This window comes from Myotis brandtii, unplaced genomic scaffold (genome assembly GCF_000412655.1).
Source record: "Myotis brandtii unplaced genomic scaffold, ASM41265v1 scaffold230, whole genome shotgun sequence".
Lineage (NCBI taxonomy): Eukaryota > Metazoa > Chordata > Mammalia > Chiroptera > Vespertilionidae > Myotis > Myotis brandtii.
This window is the reverse complement of record NW_005358650.1, coordinates 6471627-6488727: the sequence shown is the minus strand read 5'-3', so window position 1 is coordinate 6488727 and position 17101 is coordinate 6471627. Positions and strand designations below refer to the sequence as shown.

The following is a 17101-nucleotide window of genomic DNA, read 5'->3' as shown; positions in this document are numbered from 1 at the left end:
TGAGGGAATCCCCTCTCCACCGTGCATGAATTTCGTGCACTGGGCCACTAGTCCTATATAATAAGACCCTAATATGCAAATCGACCAAACGGCGGAACAACCAGTCGCAATGATGCACACCGACCACCAGGGGGTAGACGCTTAATGCAGGAGCTGTCCCCTGGTGTCAGTGCGCTCCCATAGAGGGAGCGCTGCTCAGCCAGAAGCTGGCTAACACAGCAGCGGTGGTGGGAGCCTTGCCCACTTCTGCAGCAGCGCTTATCCGATTGATGGCTTAGGGGCTTAGGCATACTCCCCTCAAGAGGGCGTAGCCCAGGCTGAGGGACCCCTGCCTCCGAGTGCATACATTTTGTGTACCAGGCCTCTAGTTTATTTATATCAGTCCTCCCCTTTCTGGCCTCTTAATCTAAATTTGAGTTTCTCTTTCTTTTTTTAAAAACATATTTCTTATTGACTTCAGAGGGGAAAGGAAAGGGAGAGAGAAATAGCAACATCAATGATGAGAGAGAATCATTGATTGGCTGCCTCCTGGGGATCGAGCCCCCAACCCCAGCATATGCACTGACTGTGACTTCCTGGTTCATAGGTCGATGCTCAACCACTGAGCCATGCCAGGCAGGCTAAACCTGAGTTTCTGATAAAATTATGGTTAAATCATTATTTAAAATGTCTATCTCCTCCTTATAGAATGATTTATGTATTTATGATTTATGTATTAAATTTATTTTTGGATCATATTTATAAAATTATGTTGATTTATTATAATGTATCTAGTTTTTCTACTCATTGTCAGCTATTTAACAGTATTTTCAATTCCTAAGTTCTTAAGTACTATTCATTTCTAGGTTGGCTAAAATGTGACTCTTTCCTGCAGATTTTTATTATAAACAGTATGAACCAATATTTGTTTTTTCGTAATTATAATTTATTGGTAGATGAATATTATATTTGTGAAGCAATACTAGTCTTTATTGAAAGTAATGTATCTTGCAATCCAAGGTATTCCTCTCTTCTGGCCAAATACTTTTTTTTTCATTAAAAACTTTATTGTACATTAAAGTCTGTGTTTTGTTAATAACATTTTTAGGATGGATTCTGCACTGGCTTTGTTGGTCCTTGGGGAGGCTGCCAAATTAAACATGGCCTGCTTGAAAACTTTAATGGACATAATGAGAGATTTTCTTTTAACCATTATGTCTGTTCAGAATCAGGTAACAGTATATTTATTAATTTTGGTGTGCAAAAAAAGACAAATAGAAACAAAAAAAAATTTGGCACTGTTTAAATTGTATACCATATTATGGCTTATAATGAGCATAACTTTGAAATAATAATTTTAATTAAATATAGAACTAAATTCTTATATCCCAGTATGGATTGATAGATATAGATGTAGATCGAAATAGAGCTATAGAAATAGATATGTCTTGACACATACACACACACATACATGAGAGGGACTTTAAATTTTATAACAAACTTGAAATCATATGGTTATATATGATTTAGTTTCCCCTTTAAAAATATTTAAAATATATCTAAAACATTTTTTGTTGTAGTTAATCCTCACCTTAGGATATTTTTCATTGATTTTTAAGGAGAGTGGAAGAGAGAGGGAAAGACAGAGAGAAACATCAATGTGAGAGGAACACATTGATTGGTTGCCTCCTGTGAGCCCTGACCAGGGAGGAGCCTGCAACTAAGGTACGTGCACTTGACATGAATCAAACCTGGGACCCTTTGGTCCGCAGGCCGATCCTCTATCCACTGAGCAAAACCAGCTAGGACTCTAAAACATTTTTATTGTTGTTAGGTTTTATTAAAATTTACATTTTAGTGGAGATGTGATCATTTAATCATTTATTGTTAAGCATTGAGTTTGTTTATAATTAATCACAATTAATTACAAATGATGTTAAACAAATTCTCATATATAAAATCTTTATTTTCATTTATGACTATTTCTTTAGAATAGCTTAATAAATTACACTTTTACATTCTTAGGGTAGATGTCCAAATTTCTTTCCAGAAAATATGTTTCCTCCTTTCCTATGAAAAATGTGTAAAAGTGCCATGGTTGTTTTTTTTTTGTTTGTTTTGTTTTTCTGATATGACTCACTTAATTTCCTTTCTGAGCAAGATCAGATTAATGTATCTTAAATTATCTTAAGATTTGATAAGCACACACTCCAGAGAATCTTGTCTATTCAGGACTAAAATTTAGAATTGAGCTTTACATAAAAATATTCTTTTAAAATATGATATGGACAATAGTATCTCATTGGATTAATTTATATTCCATTGATTACTAATGAAGTTGAAAAGTTGTTCTGCATATACTAGTTAGCTGCATGTATTTTATATTCTTTGAATTAGATTTTATGCATTCTATCTATGTAAAATCTGCCTCTTAATAAGTACATTTAGAAATATTAGATTATATTCTTTTAACAACTCTATAAAATTTGAAGATATTTCTTATAAATACAGTATATTGTTCTTGTTATAACAGAATATGTTTGGATTATCTAATAGCTATTTCCTTATTTTAGAAAGAAAATGGCTCTGTTGATTTTTCCTGGGCCTGGATTATTGTCTCCATCTATATAACAATTCTTACAGAAATTTGTTTGTATGCAGCCATTTCTAATTTGAGAAAAACTGCTTTTATTGGTTTCTGTGACTGTAAAAGTTCAAAAAAATATATTTTACCATTGGACAAATCAGAAGAACAGCCAGAACTGAGGGAAACAAGTTTTTTAGGCCTTTTGGACTATTTCTCTTCAAAAATGTCAGATAATTGTAAGTAAATTATTTTTGGATTTGATAAGAAATATTTAAAAAATGTCTTCCTTTCACAAAATGTTAGCATTTTAAAGTTGGAAATAATTTTAAATTCAGTAGGGCTTTCTATAAATTTAGGAATATTTTATAAAATGGAAATTTTTGATCAATAATTTAAAAACAACTGAAATATAGAGTCAGTTGATTTATGATTCAAATTATATTCCTTGAAAACAAAAGTTGATCTGGGCAAACTTATGAAATGTGCATAAGTTTGTTTTTTTCTTTTTCACATAAGGACTTCTCATCTATCTTCTCTAGGCATCGACTGTTTCTCTTGTTCTTTTCCCACCCAGAAAATTTCTCTTCAATATATCACATAATTTAGTACATTCTTCACTTATGTGATCTCATACTCTATCAAAATATACCAGTTTGGTGTCTCAAGACTAAAGGTTGTTTTGCTACTGTTGTTTATGGGGGCTATAAAAATAAAAAACTTTTATTTTTAAAATGGTACTATAGGGACAATATACATTCAAAAGTGTCCTTTTAGGTTGACTAAAACTTTTCTTTATGAATATGGTTGTAGTAGGTGTTATTATGGCCTGTTATGTATATGACTCTCACTTCCATTAAATTATGAGATAATTAAGACTGGAGAATCATGTCTGAATTATATTTATATTTAATCCAGCATATAGTATAGTATTTGGCATATAGTAGATGATCAATTAGTCACAGTGGATTTATTATGTAATTAAACAAATTACTAAATTTAAAATATAATTGCAAGATTTTTGCTTCTCTACACTATCATAATATTCTAGGCCCAAAGACCTTGCATCATCTATCCCCTATGCTGGGTACAGTTTTCCCCATTTCCTTGGATGGTTAACTAGTTTTCATCAGATCTTAGCTTGAATATCATCTTCTCATGGTAGTCTTTCTCTCTATGTCCATAGTAGTTTTCTTCTCCTAGTCATTGTTGGTTACATTACCATCTTCTATTATTTTTTTTTAAACTCATTATGAACTGATATTGTTCTGTTTACTTTCTTAACTAGATATTGTGTCCTGAAAGTAATAACATTGTCTTTTTCTTTTTTTAAAATATATTTTTTTATTGATTTCAGAGAGGAAGGGAGGGGGAGAGAGAGATAGAAACATCAATGATGAGAGATATCGTTTGGCTGCCTCCTGCACACTCCTACTGGGGATCAAGCCAGCAACCTGGACACGTGCCCTGACCAGGAATTGAATGGGACAGGCAAGTTGAAAATCTTTCACATGTGTTCAATCACTAGAACCACAATGGCTGGGAAACTTTTTTTTTTCTTTGTATATAGGACAGTGGTTGCCACATAACATTGACTTATTAAATACTTGTTAAATGTCTGGCTTGCTGACTGGTTCTTGTCCATTGGTTTCTTGGCATTGATCTAGTTCCTTCCACTTTACATCATGGCATTTCATAAAGACAGTGTTTTAAACAACATCTTACATTCAAGTTACCTTTCAGTAATACATTTGAATTTGTGGTGTCAAATTAGATTTGTCAAAATTATAAAGGCTGTATGTACTTATTTATATTCATTTATATAAATAGAAATATTCATATTTTATAATCACTGTATATGTGAAATGTAAACATCTAGACTAGAAATTAAAGGCTTCCAAGGAGTTCAAACACTAAAATAGAGCTACAACAAAAAGAATCATAATATTGGTTTTCAAACATCACCGCTTCTTAATAAATTTTCAAGATTAAGAATTTTATTTTGGTTCAGCTTTGTTACTGTCTGCTTAGCTGCAAAGAGACACATTTTCTCTCAGTATATTTAAAGTGACATCTTTGATAGCTGCCACAGGGTCACTCAAAGCAGAACAGAAGAGTGCCTTATGCTACAGCTTGGTCCCTGGTTGAAGAGTTTCATAGCAGGCACGCTTCTAGGCAAATGTCTAGATGTGCATGTTAGAATGCACTCTACCTTTTATGACAGCTGTAACACATCCCATCTGTTTTTAGAAGGGTTTTTTTTTTCTTTGTTAACTGTCAATCAATTGGATGTAATAGATTCTTCCACCAAATATTATTCATAATCAACAGGTGAACTGCTCACTTTTAAAATCAATGGCATTTTAAATTTTTTTTGAGTTTTGAGAACAGTTCTCAGAATATATTTTATGGGCTCATCACTGGTCTTGTGGAGTCTAAAAGCAAACCATATTCAGTTCAATGATTCAAATATTGTAGGCTTATAAAATATTGTTCCTCCATAAAAAATAATTTGAAGTATATTAAGGAAAGTGGTTTGGATATATTTTTATTAATCATTCATTTGAATATAAAGAATTTGGGAGCCTATAAATTTATAACTTGGTTAAAATCCACAGCATTTTTACTTATTGTATTGTTTAAAAACTACTTTTTTATTTCAGAGTTTCATAATTCCTCAGTTATTAAATACTCATTATTTCTTTATTCATATTTAGTTCAAGCCTTATTTTTTCTAGTTAAAAATCCATACTTTCATTTTGCTATTTTACTTGAAAATTAGCTATAATTTTATGACAAGCTACAGGACACTAAAAATTAGATTACCCTCACACTCTACCATGTCAGTTTCCAAATAATATTTTTCTTCTTTCTTCCAGTTAGGCTCTTCTACATAATTCCATTTATGCAAGTGATTTCATTATTATTTCAATTTTCTGAGCTTAAAAATGTATTTTTTCTTTACACTTCATTCCTTCTTTTCCTAAGAAGTCTTCTCAGATCTTCTCCACAATGTCTTAGGTTTCTCCTTTAATCTCCAATCTTCTGCTGCTCATCACAGTAAAGAGCTAAAATAGCCCATAAAACTCTGTTTATTGCTTGAATAGATATAACATTTTTTTGAACAAATATAACATTACTCTTTTGCTCAAACATCTACCATTTAATCTGATTCCATTTATTTTTAGTTGTTTTACCTTACCCATTTCTAATATGAACTCTCCACTTCAGCTCAATTTGAGATCCTCTTTATATTCCTCTACCTTCTCGATGCTTATATCAACCTCTCTGCTGGGAGTCAGTGCGCATGATGAGATTGGTCTTTGCTGGGTCCCTGAGAACATGGGACCACCTCCAGGACTGTGGTTGAACTGGGCTAGTGCCTGGTTATGGGACCGCTTCTGGGTCTGCAGATCTCATGCCTGTTACCAGGAGTGCAAATGGATTTGGGTCCCACTAGGTTCCTGAGCCGCCTCCTGCCAGGTCCAAGGGTAGGTTCTTTATGGGTGGGTTCTTGGGTGGACAGAGCTGCCTCTGGATTATGGAAGAGTGAGGCTGGGCCAGGTCACAGAGCTGCTTCAGTGTCCACAGTCAGTGTCCACGTACCAAGAGCACCAACAGGCATGGGTGCTCCTGGGTCCTTTGGTGGATAGGGTTAGTGGCAGGACTGGACAAGCAGGGCTGGAGCTGAGTTCACAGGAGTCAGGGGTACTTCCAGGTCCACAGCTGGACTACATCACTGGCGTCAGGCCTGATACCTGGGTCCAGACATGCCTTATCAAAGTGGCCCTTCTCAGTCTTGGCTTCCATTGGAGTTTCCCAACCTCCTACCTGAATCCCAAGGTTTCCCCAAAAGGCATATTTGTTCATGGGTGACTGCCAAATTATATTTCTGTGAGAGGATGAGGATGGGGGAACTTTCTATCCCACCTATTTGCTGACATCATTCTCTCTAAATAACTTCAAATATAGCAGTGTACTAGTTTTAACTAATAAAGTTTTTATGAGTGAAAATTATATTTTAAAAATATTGACCACCACCCAAAGTCAAGTCTCCTTCCATCACCATTTATTCTCCCTTTATCCTCTTTTACCTCCCCCAAACCCCTTTCCCTCTGATAATCACCATATTGTTGTCTGTCTATGAGTTTATTGTTGTTGTTTTTGCTTAATCCCTTCACCTTTTTCACCCAGCCCTCCAATCTCCCTCCCCTCTGACAACTGTCAACCTGTTTACTGTATCTATAAGTCTGTTTTTTTTAGTTTAATTTCACACATATACAGTATACAGTTGATGAATTATATAGCATTTTATACTTGAAACCTATATAATTTTATTAACCAGTGTCATCCTAATAAATTAAAATGAAAAATAAAAGAGATTTGGCCACTTAATTATAGCCTCATATTTGCAGCTTATACTTTCTCTCCTATAGTATAAGAGACAACAGAAAGAGTAGAAAGTGTCTTAAGTTTGGAGGCTGGACATATGTTTTCTTTCATTTCCAAAATGTGTACATACTAGTACTTTCTCTTCCACTTCTTCCTTCTACCTTCTAGTCTCTTTCTTTCCTATGAGCGGAGTAGAAGGTGGGGATTGGAAAGAAAATTACTTATTTGAACTGGAGAGGCTGTGCTTCAATGGGACACAATTAGACCAGCCTTCACCTGGCTCCATCATGCATCAGCTGCATGATGCTAGGAACTTTCGAACCAACTTGAAGCTCACATGTTCTCTTCTATTATTCTAAATATAATATGGTCTACATAGCAGGATTCTAATGAGGACTAGAATAAGGGCATCTAGTAGGTATGCCCAAGTATTCTAGTTATAATAATAGTGGTGATGATTATTAGCCTGGATTATAAAATTCTAGATTGAATTAGGAAAAGTTGAGGATTGTGACTTTTCAGATTGTGACTTTTCAAGAAGGGCATTGATGAGCTCCAATATCACATGGACTATCACCAGAATTTGGGGTGAAAGTACAATACAGAATTTATTTGGCTTAAAAACTCCTTCATCTCCATTTCTGAACCTTTTCTTCCTCTTACTTTCTTACCCACTTCAGTTGTACTCACTATTATCATGGCTAATTAAGTTCATATTCCCTTTAAGACTCTATTATTTCATTCTCCAAATTTATTTATCCCTTTACTACCTAAATTAGAATTCTCTTTTCCTGAATAGTATTGCATAGCAATATACCATCAAAATAAAGAGTAAAGTGAAACTTATTTTTTTCTGTAAGAGAATGCATATTTTAAAAGTAGAACTGTATAATTTATATAAAATGCTAATTGGTATATAAGTTTTAGAAATGTCTTAGACTTCATTTTCTCTCCTGGATTCATTACTTTCTTTCCATTATTTCAGTAGACTTATGTATCTGTTATTAGGAAAAAAAAATCGTACAGCCTATAATTAGATCAGAAATTTTTGTTTGCTTCCAACATTGTTTTCAAAGTTTTCTTCTTGGTTCAAATGCTATGTTTCATAGATTTTGATCATTCTTATAATAGCCAATGATTTTTCTCCTGTTTTCTGATTTATTATAAAAATTCACCATGGTGGTCTAAGTATTCATATTGCCTTGAACAAATTCCTCTTTACTTGAATTCCAAAGATTTTTTTAGTACCTAGTTTCCAATTTACCTGTTTAACTCTGAAATTTATGAGGTTTGGTATTAGGTGCAGTTCATTTTTTTTCATATGGTTAGCAATTTTAAAAGAATATGCGATCTTTTAAAATTAAAGAAGTAAAAGCAGTGAAGACTGCAAAGCTCATAAAATCAGTTCATTCTTTTTCTATATTAGTATTATGAATAAAATTATTATCTTCTCAAAGAATATTTCTTTTTTTTTAATCTTCACCCAAGGATATTTTTCCATTGATTTTTAGAGAGAGTAGAAGAGAGAGGAAAGACAGAGAGAAATATTGATGTGAGAGAAACACATCGATTGGTTGCCTCCTGCATGAGCCCCTACCAGGGCCTGGGCCAGAGAGAAGCCTGCAACTGAGGTACGCGCCCACGATCAGAATTGAACCCGGGACCCTTCAGTCTGCAGGCCAATGCTCTATCCACTGAGCCAAACTGGCTAGGGCAGAATATTTCTTTTTAAACAGGTGATGAAGTCATATGGATTGGATACTACGACTTAGTGTACAACCTGGTGAAAATGTCATGGGAACTTCGAGGAGATGAGGAACAGGATGGACTTAGAAATGTTATATGGCAAACATTACAGAAAACAAAGAATCATGAAAAAGATGAGCGGATCCATAATGCACTAAATATAGCTGAGGTAAGATAAACACTGGGAGTAAATGGGTATTTCTATCTAAGGAGAAAGGAATGTCCACATTCAGTGAGCATCAGTGACACAGTTGAGAACATGATTTTTAAATTTTAATGCTGAACTATTTTTAGTTAAAGATAAGAGGGTAGGCAATCTTCTGATTAAATAGCTTGAAGACAGGAGTTGATTTTTAGGAAGAGTAATTGTGCTACTTTGGGCTTGTGCCTTTGAGAAACATTTACCATGCATTCCAATTGCAAAGGTTAACCAGGGTCTGTGCCTAATTTTCCAGCTTCCTTATTAGTAGTGAATTAATTCACTCTCAAAAGAGTCTCCATTTGGATAATAAATTATTTAGTTTTCTTATTTATATGTATGTATTTTTTCTTTCCAGCATTAGACAATATAAATTGCAAATTTGGACTCACTAACAATAAGTTAATTTTCTTTAAAGTTAAAAATGTATTGTACAAGTTCTTGTTTTTTTCTAGTTCTATTTGAATGACATCAAAGAAAATCATTATGAAATGAGATATCTATTTTTCATAAAATACAAATATTATTTTCTAGTGATGCTTTATTCATATGGTAGCCTATATTTCAAAACTATGCCAAACAATATTTTTCTTCTCTGTGTCTTATTTTGAGCCAGGGTAATTTGTTTGTTATCTTTACACACACTTTTCTCCCCAATGTCACTAAATATTTCTGGTTCTTTCTAGCTTTCACAGATGCAATTAATCTAATGCTCTTAATGCTCTGTTTTCTAATAATAATTATGGGTATGAATTAATGTTGAATGAGAAGAACAAATAAGAAATCCACTCTGCCTATTGATCATCAAAGCATATGGATGGGTTGTTGGCTATACAGAGTAGCTACATTCTAGATTCTTAGCAGAAAACAAAATATTCAACTCTGATTTTTAATCATAAGTCTGATTTGGAATATGGAAGACTGTGGGGACCCTGTTTAGAGTGCACCAGATAGTCAAGGCCACTCTAAGCCTGGGACTCATAATCAGAATGTTCAAGGTTAAGATACCATACACAGATCCAAGGACTATGTGCAGATGTACAGCGATCTCTTCTGTAGCCAAAATGAATGATGTTACTATTGGCATGTGGCCTTCTTTGTCTAAGGAGTATAATACCTGTCATTGACCAGCCAAAGGGAGGAGAAGAGAGCTCAGATAAAGCTGGAGAGCTGGAGCTAGGAGAGAAGCTCGGAGGTAGTTACTATGTGAGGCTACAGAGAGCAGCCAGTGTGCTGGGCATGAGAGACAGGAGAAGCTGCTGAGCCAAAGAGGCTAGAGAAGCTACTGAGGCAGAGAGCTTAGGTGCCACTATGATGTGAGGTGGTGAGTCCAGGGGGCAGCATGCGGCTGCTCAGATAATAGCTGTGGGTACAGAGACTAATGCTGCTTTGTGGGAAAGATGTACATGTTAACCAGCCAGTATCTGGCCGCCTGCCTGTACAGGACTTGCTGTGAAGGAGTTGTTTTGTCTGACGACTATATGGCCTCTGCAATAAAGACTCATTCTTATACCCACAGCCTCTCATGCTTCTCTGTCTAAGATCCAGCATCCTAGGAGTTCCAGCCACAGGCAGGAACTTGGACTAGGTTCCCTACAGTTAGTACAGTGGGCAGGGTTTGAGAGGACCTGCCCTGGTGTAGTTGAGAAGAATTTAGAAGAATATATGGACTCAGAGCAACTCAGAGCAGGAGTGCTGAGCAGTGCTCTAGCTGTGCTCTGACAAAGACTATCCGTTTTTTCCCCTCTAGATTTTAAAATATTTTTTTTTTCATGGGAAAAGATCATCAGAGAGCTATCTACTTGAACTACATTGTTTTGGATTTCATGGACTTTCCTTTATGCAACTGTGCTTCAGCTTGTCCCTTGGTTTTGAATTGAGGAGCACAGAAAGAAATAGAAATAAAGACAGTTATTGTACCTATTACAGAGATGACCACGATATCACCCAATATCACCTTTTTAGGATTTAGGAAATAAATCCTCCTCAGTTTCATGTACTCTTCAAACCTTATTACTGATTTTGTATAAGCGATTTGCTGGAGCTTAAAAAAATGATTCAAAGTTTTGACCAGTTTCTAACAGAAATAGAGAACGCTATGTATTCATTTCACTCAGTCTTACTGTTTTCTTTTTGCCTGTTTTTCTGTTTTCATGACATTTTCAATTATTTATATTATTTCCTGCTGTTTTAAAATCTATTTTTATATGCCACTTCACATCTCAAATGGATTATTCTGTAAGTAAATAAACCAACTCAAATTTGTCATTTCCACAATTAGGATTCTATTTATATGGATATTTTCAGGGCTAATAATTTGGTATAAGGTAGTCTTTTCTTCTTCAAAATTTTAGTAAATATCTATAGATAACTACATTTGATATTCATAAGTCACTTAATCAGACATAGCAAATATTTTTTAGAAGCTAGATCCAAGTAAAGCTGTTGCAGCTCAGGAAGTTGAAGATGGAAATGAACACTGGTGGGTGGGCAAGGAATGGGGCACAGAGGTAGAGCCAACATTACTGGGTGAGGGACTGCTTAAGGTTGTGGAACAGGTGAACTACATTGTTTTGGATTTCATGGACTTTCCTTTATGCAACTGTGCTTCAGCTTGTCCCTTGGTTTTGAATTGAGGAGCACAGAAAGAAATAGAAATAAAGACAGTTATTGTACCTATTACAGAGATGACCACGATATCACCCAATATCACCTTTTTAGGATTTAGGAAATAAATCCTCCTCAGTTTCATGTACTCTTCAAACCTTATTACTGATTTTGTATAAGCGATTTGCTGGAGCTTAAAAAAATGATTCAAAGTTTTGACCAGTTTCTAACAGAAATAGAGAACGCTATGTATTCATTTCACTCAGTCTTACTGTTTTCTTTTTGCCTGTTTTTCTGTTTTCATGACATTTTCAATTATTTATATTATTTCCTGCTGTTTTAAAATCTATTTTTATATGCCACTTCACATCTCAAATGGATTATTCTGTAAGTAAATAAACCAACTCAAATTTGTCATTTCCACAATTAGGATTCTATTTATATGGATATTTTCAGGGCTAATAATTTGGTATAAGGTAGTCTTTTCTTCTTCAAAATTTTAGTAAATATCTATAGATAACTACATTTGATATTCATAAGTCACTTAATCAGACATAGCAAATATTTTTTAGAAGCTAGATCCAAGTAAAGCTGTTGCAGCTCAGGAAGTTGAAGATGGAAATGAACACTGGTGGGTGGGCAAGGGATGGGGCACAGAGGTAAAGCCAACATTACTGGGTGAGGGACTGCTTAAGGTTGTGGAACAGGAAGAAGAGTCTAAGGAAGATTCATGGGTCTGTTCTGGCTGGAGGGCTCCACCTACTCCCTGAAGAACTGCCCTTGAACTCCATTACTCTATCCAGTTGCAGAAATGAATTTAATGTCAGCTACATTGAGAGTGGTGATCAGAGTGGTAGCCAAGGTCAAAAGTAGGAAAAACACCCTTTACTGATTGTGTGTGTGTGTGCAGGGTAGGGGGCTCTGTTCCCTGAAACAATGAGCTTCCTCGGCAGACCGAGCATTTAACTAGTGATTGTCTGCAACATCCACGTGGTTTTGGCTGGGATGGGTCTAAACCTGTTGGAGAAATACCGAGCAACTAGTCAGCTGGCAAAGAATTAATTCCTATGTCATACCCTTGCCTCTAGGCCACAAGTCTACAAAATTGCTAAGTGGCAGAGTTTTCTGAATCCTTGCCTTTGGGTCCCTGCAATCACAGAAGCTGGTTAATATTGACTTCCATCTAATTACTTCAGTATTTAGTTGGCAGAGTTGTTCTTTTTATATTTTTAATTTTCCTAGTTACCTTATGCCCTAAGGGAATGCTAATTAATAGAAAAGTCCAGGCTTTCCCAGATTCAAGGTTACATTCTTTCTCCTCACCCCACACTCCATGTGTGTTGTGAGAATTGCACAGTAGATTCATCACTCAAATTTTATGTGCCTTCGTTCCCTTAGCTGTAAAGTGGGCATAATTCTATGAACTCGATTATTCCCTCTATAGATATAGAGTAATTGATTGGCTGCCTCCTGTACAGCCCCTACTGGGGATCGAGCCCACAACCCGGGCATGTGCCCTTGACTGGAATTGAACCATGACCTCCTGGTTCATAGGTCAACGTTCAACCACTGAGCAACATTGGCTGGGCTCTTACTCATTTTTTATTTTCTAGTGACCATCCCAGTGCCTGACACTTAGTAGGTATTCAGTAAGTGTTTGCCAAGACGCTTTCAATAATCACCAATGGAGCATGTGAGGAGAAAGATTAAAAGAAAAAAATTGAGTTACTTGCATCTGATGACAAGAACCCAAGCACAGAATAGGGTGGGCTAAGTGGGGTGGCAGGGAGGGTCTACACAGTCCTGACTCCTGGGTTTCTTCTTTCAAACCCTAGTAAATTCAGGCAACTGTAACATGAGGTATAGTATGAGCTTTGGGTTATAAAGACTGAGTTTAAATTTCAGATTCTTTTAAGCACTTTAATAAGGAAGTAAAATATTCTCTGTGTGTCTGTACATGTGTGTGTGATTATTTATATACTCTTTCTCCTCTACAACTGTGAATTCTGTTGTATCTCACAAATATTGGTTGAATGAATAAATAAATACATTATAAGGTCATTTTATAACCATTGGTAAGGTGTGCATCTCTCTCATAGATAGTCTCTCTCTGTCTTTTCATGTATAAAATGGGGTGATAATTCCTTAGCCAAATTCCTGAGCAATTCTTGATTCTCCTCTCTCATAGCTCATAGTCAACCCATGAACAAGCTCTAAAAATCCCAGCTCCAATTTCATCTCCATCCCTCCATCTTCACTATCATCATATCCCAGCTGAGTCTTTTCATCCTCTGGACAGCTGCGAAGCTTCCTAATTCATTTTCTTACTTCCATTCTTGCTTATTATATCTATTCACTGAAGAGCAGCAAGATTGATTCTGTAAAATATAAATCAAATTATAGCACTACCTTGCTTACAACCCTCTAATGCTCAAGCATTGAACTTGGAATGGAATAAAAATTCCTGATCTTGGTTTACTCAGCTCCTACTAGTACCTTCAGCCTTGTCTCCTCTCATTCTCCACTCCCTAGCCACACTGGCTTTTTTTTCCCTGTTCTTTGAACCCATCATGCTTATACTCAACTTAAGACCTTTGTCCTAGCCGTGACCTCTGACTGGAATGTCCTGATTTTCACATGGTTGTCTCTTGTCATTCAGATTTCGCCCTGAATGGCACATCAGAGACACCTTCCACAGTAACCTGATCTAAAGCAACACGTTCTATCTTTATCACACGTTTTAGTGATCTTCAGAGATCCGTTCATAGCCTTGTATTTTCATTTTATTTATTTCTTCTCTGTTGTCTGTCTCTCATGCCAGAATGTAATTTCATGGATTAAAAAGTAGCTTGTGTGATTCATGGTGATGTCCACAGTATCTAAATCAGTTCTAATGATCCAGCAACCTGTCATAAATAAATAGAAAAGTACCTACATCATAGTGCAGTTTTGATAATTCAACGAGATAATTTATGTAAAGCACTTAGCCCAGGGTCTGACACATAAATAACATGCCACAATGTAGCCTAGCTGTGACCTCTGACTGGAATGTCCTGATTTTCACATGGTTGTCTCTTGTCATTCAGATTTCGCCCTGAATGGCACATCAGAGACACCTTCCACAGTAACCTGATCTAAAGCAACACGTTCTATCTTTATCACACATTTTAGTGATCTTCAGAGATCTGTTCATAGCCTTGTATTTTTATTTTATTTATTTATTCTCTGTTGTCTTTCTCTCTTGCCAGAATGTAATTTCATGGATTAAAAAGTAGCTTGTGTGATTCATGGTGATGTCCATAGTATCTAAATCAGTTCTAATGATCCAGCAACCTGTCATAAATAAATAGAAAAGTACCTACATCATAGTGCAGTTTTGACAATTCAATGAGATAATTTATGTAAAGCACTTAGCCCAGTGTCTAACACATAAATAACATGCCATAATGTAGTTTTTTCTAATCATTCATTACCTTGCTTTAAATAAAAATTCCCACTTCTGAGTTTCTGTTTTCACATCAGTTCTATCAAACCTAATGGGAGCTGGGATGCGGGGGTCCTCCAAACAGAACTGACTTGTTTCTGCTTTTTATGTTTGGGGGATGCTACTGACCAAAGTTGTTACCTATGAAGGAAGGGAACAGAAGGATATGAGTCAAGATTATGCTCAGCTACAGTCACAAAAACAAGGAAAAGCAGTGACTTAAGCAGGTAAGGGGTATTTATTGCTCACATAGCAAGACCTAAAGAGGGTACCTATTGAATATTTGGCTGAGTACTGATTAGCCCCCACATGTGAGGAAACTAGCTGGTGTGAGGGAAGGAATCACCCAAAGGATTAGAGGTATCAGTGCTTCTTGCTCACATGGGGCTGGGAATAGTGCCTGTTCACACCAGCCAAACAAGAGAACCTCTGATTTATGAGGCATTGGAGTGAGTACACAGGAGGATCTTGCCTCATAATTGGGAGTAATTAACCTAAGACTGAGAATTGCCTTGTTCTGCCTAACAAATAATAAAAGCAAGATCTGAAAAGCTAAAATCTTCCCAAGGAATTGAACTGTGTCTCATAGCAAAGCTCAAGAATATTTATAGAAATACAGAGACATTCAACACCCAACAAGCCATAATTCACAATGTCTAGCATCCAATTGAAAATTAATAGGCAGGACAATATGACTGATAATGAAGAGAATAATTGATTAATCAGAATTGACCCAGAATGGACACAGATATTGCAGTTATCATACAAGGAGATTAAAATAGTTATAACTATATTCAAAATATTCAAAATTTAAGTAGACATTTTAAAAAACATAGATGGGATTAACAGATTAGATGTGGCAGAAGAAGTGATTAGTGGACTTCATGACATAGCAACAGAAACCACTAAAAATTAAAGTATGAAAATTTTAAAATATTAACAGAGCATTAATGAGCTATGGGATGAATTCAGTCAGATATATGTGCAATTAGATTTCCCAAAGAGGGAGCAGAAAAATATTTGAACAAGGTTTTCAGAGCCAAGATTTCAGAGCTAGTTTTCATAGGAAAATGTACTGGAAACAAATTACAATAACTATGGGTAGGAGACTTGCTTCAATCATTCACATCTATCTGCCAACAAGTATATATTTTATAGATCAATGAGTCCACATAGAGTCAAGAGCAAGGCACAGAACCCAGATGACGCTGACTTTTCAGGGAGAGCTTGTTTATATCTGCCCTCACCAAATGGTACACCTCCCTCTTGACCATCTCATCCTGCAGAAATAGGACATTTCCATGTAGTGCTTGGGCCACTGGTTTGATCCTTTCTTCGCTTGTCTTTATGATTCTCTGTTAGTTATAGTACAAAACACAGACAACAATTCAGCCTTTCTGTATCCTCTCCTGGTTTTCTGCTATAATACCAGCTGCCCATATCAGATATCCGCGTAAGGGATACCCTAGATTTACAATGACTTTTGCTTCTCTAAGGCTGTTCTGTTGTTGAGAATAGGCTGGGCTTTGCTGTAATAAACAAAGCCTTAAATTCTAAAGGATCAACACATAAAAACTGATTTATTGTTCACCCCAAATCCATTGCAGGTCAATCAGCTCACTGGGGTCGTTTCTTCCAGTGTCACTCAGGGATCCTGTCTGCTTCCTTTTTGGAGCCATTTCAACAGGTACATTAAGAGTTGCCACTGCAGGGGAAGAGAGAGATGAAGAGTTTGGCAGAGACTGTTCCTGCCTCAGCTTGGAAGTGACATATGTAACTTTACTCTTAGTCTATTGACCAGCACTGGTCCTGCAGGGGGCTGGAAATGTTGTCTTTTATGTTCCAGGTGGGGCTGGGGGTGGGGTGAGTGGTGGGAGGGAGAACTAGATATAGATGACAGTACAGTTTCAAACAGAGCAGCATTTCCTAAATGATGTACATGGAATACAGGTATTTTAGATGTCAATAACTTAGAATTCTAATTTTTAAAAGAGTATGTAATATAGCAGGTGCTTTTGACCACCATGCCACACCTCTTTCATCCTCGTGACTTCAGCACTGTGGTGGTAGATAGTTCCATATTCCATTGCCAGTATCCCATATTGAGTCA

General features: G+C 36.0%; 1 protein-coding gene across 1 annotated transcript in view; it reads left to right on the top strand.

The window, feature by feature from the left end:
* TMEM232 (transmembrane protein 232) overlaps positions 1-17101 on the top strand; it is a 183194-nt gene that overhangs the window by 63454 nt on the left and 102639 nt on the right. The window contains exons 8-10 of the mRNA XM_014539893.1: positions 1088-1211; positions 2553-2802; positions 8692-8870. Of these exons, the coding sequence (XP_014395379.1) occupies positions 1088-1211; positions 2553-2802; positions 8692-8870 (553 nt within the window). The remainder of the gene's footprint in view (positions 1-1087; positions 1212-2552; positions 2803-8691; positions 8871-17101) is intronic.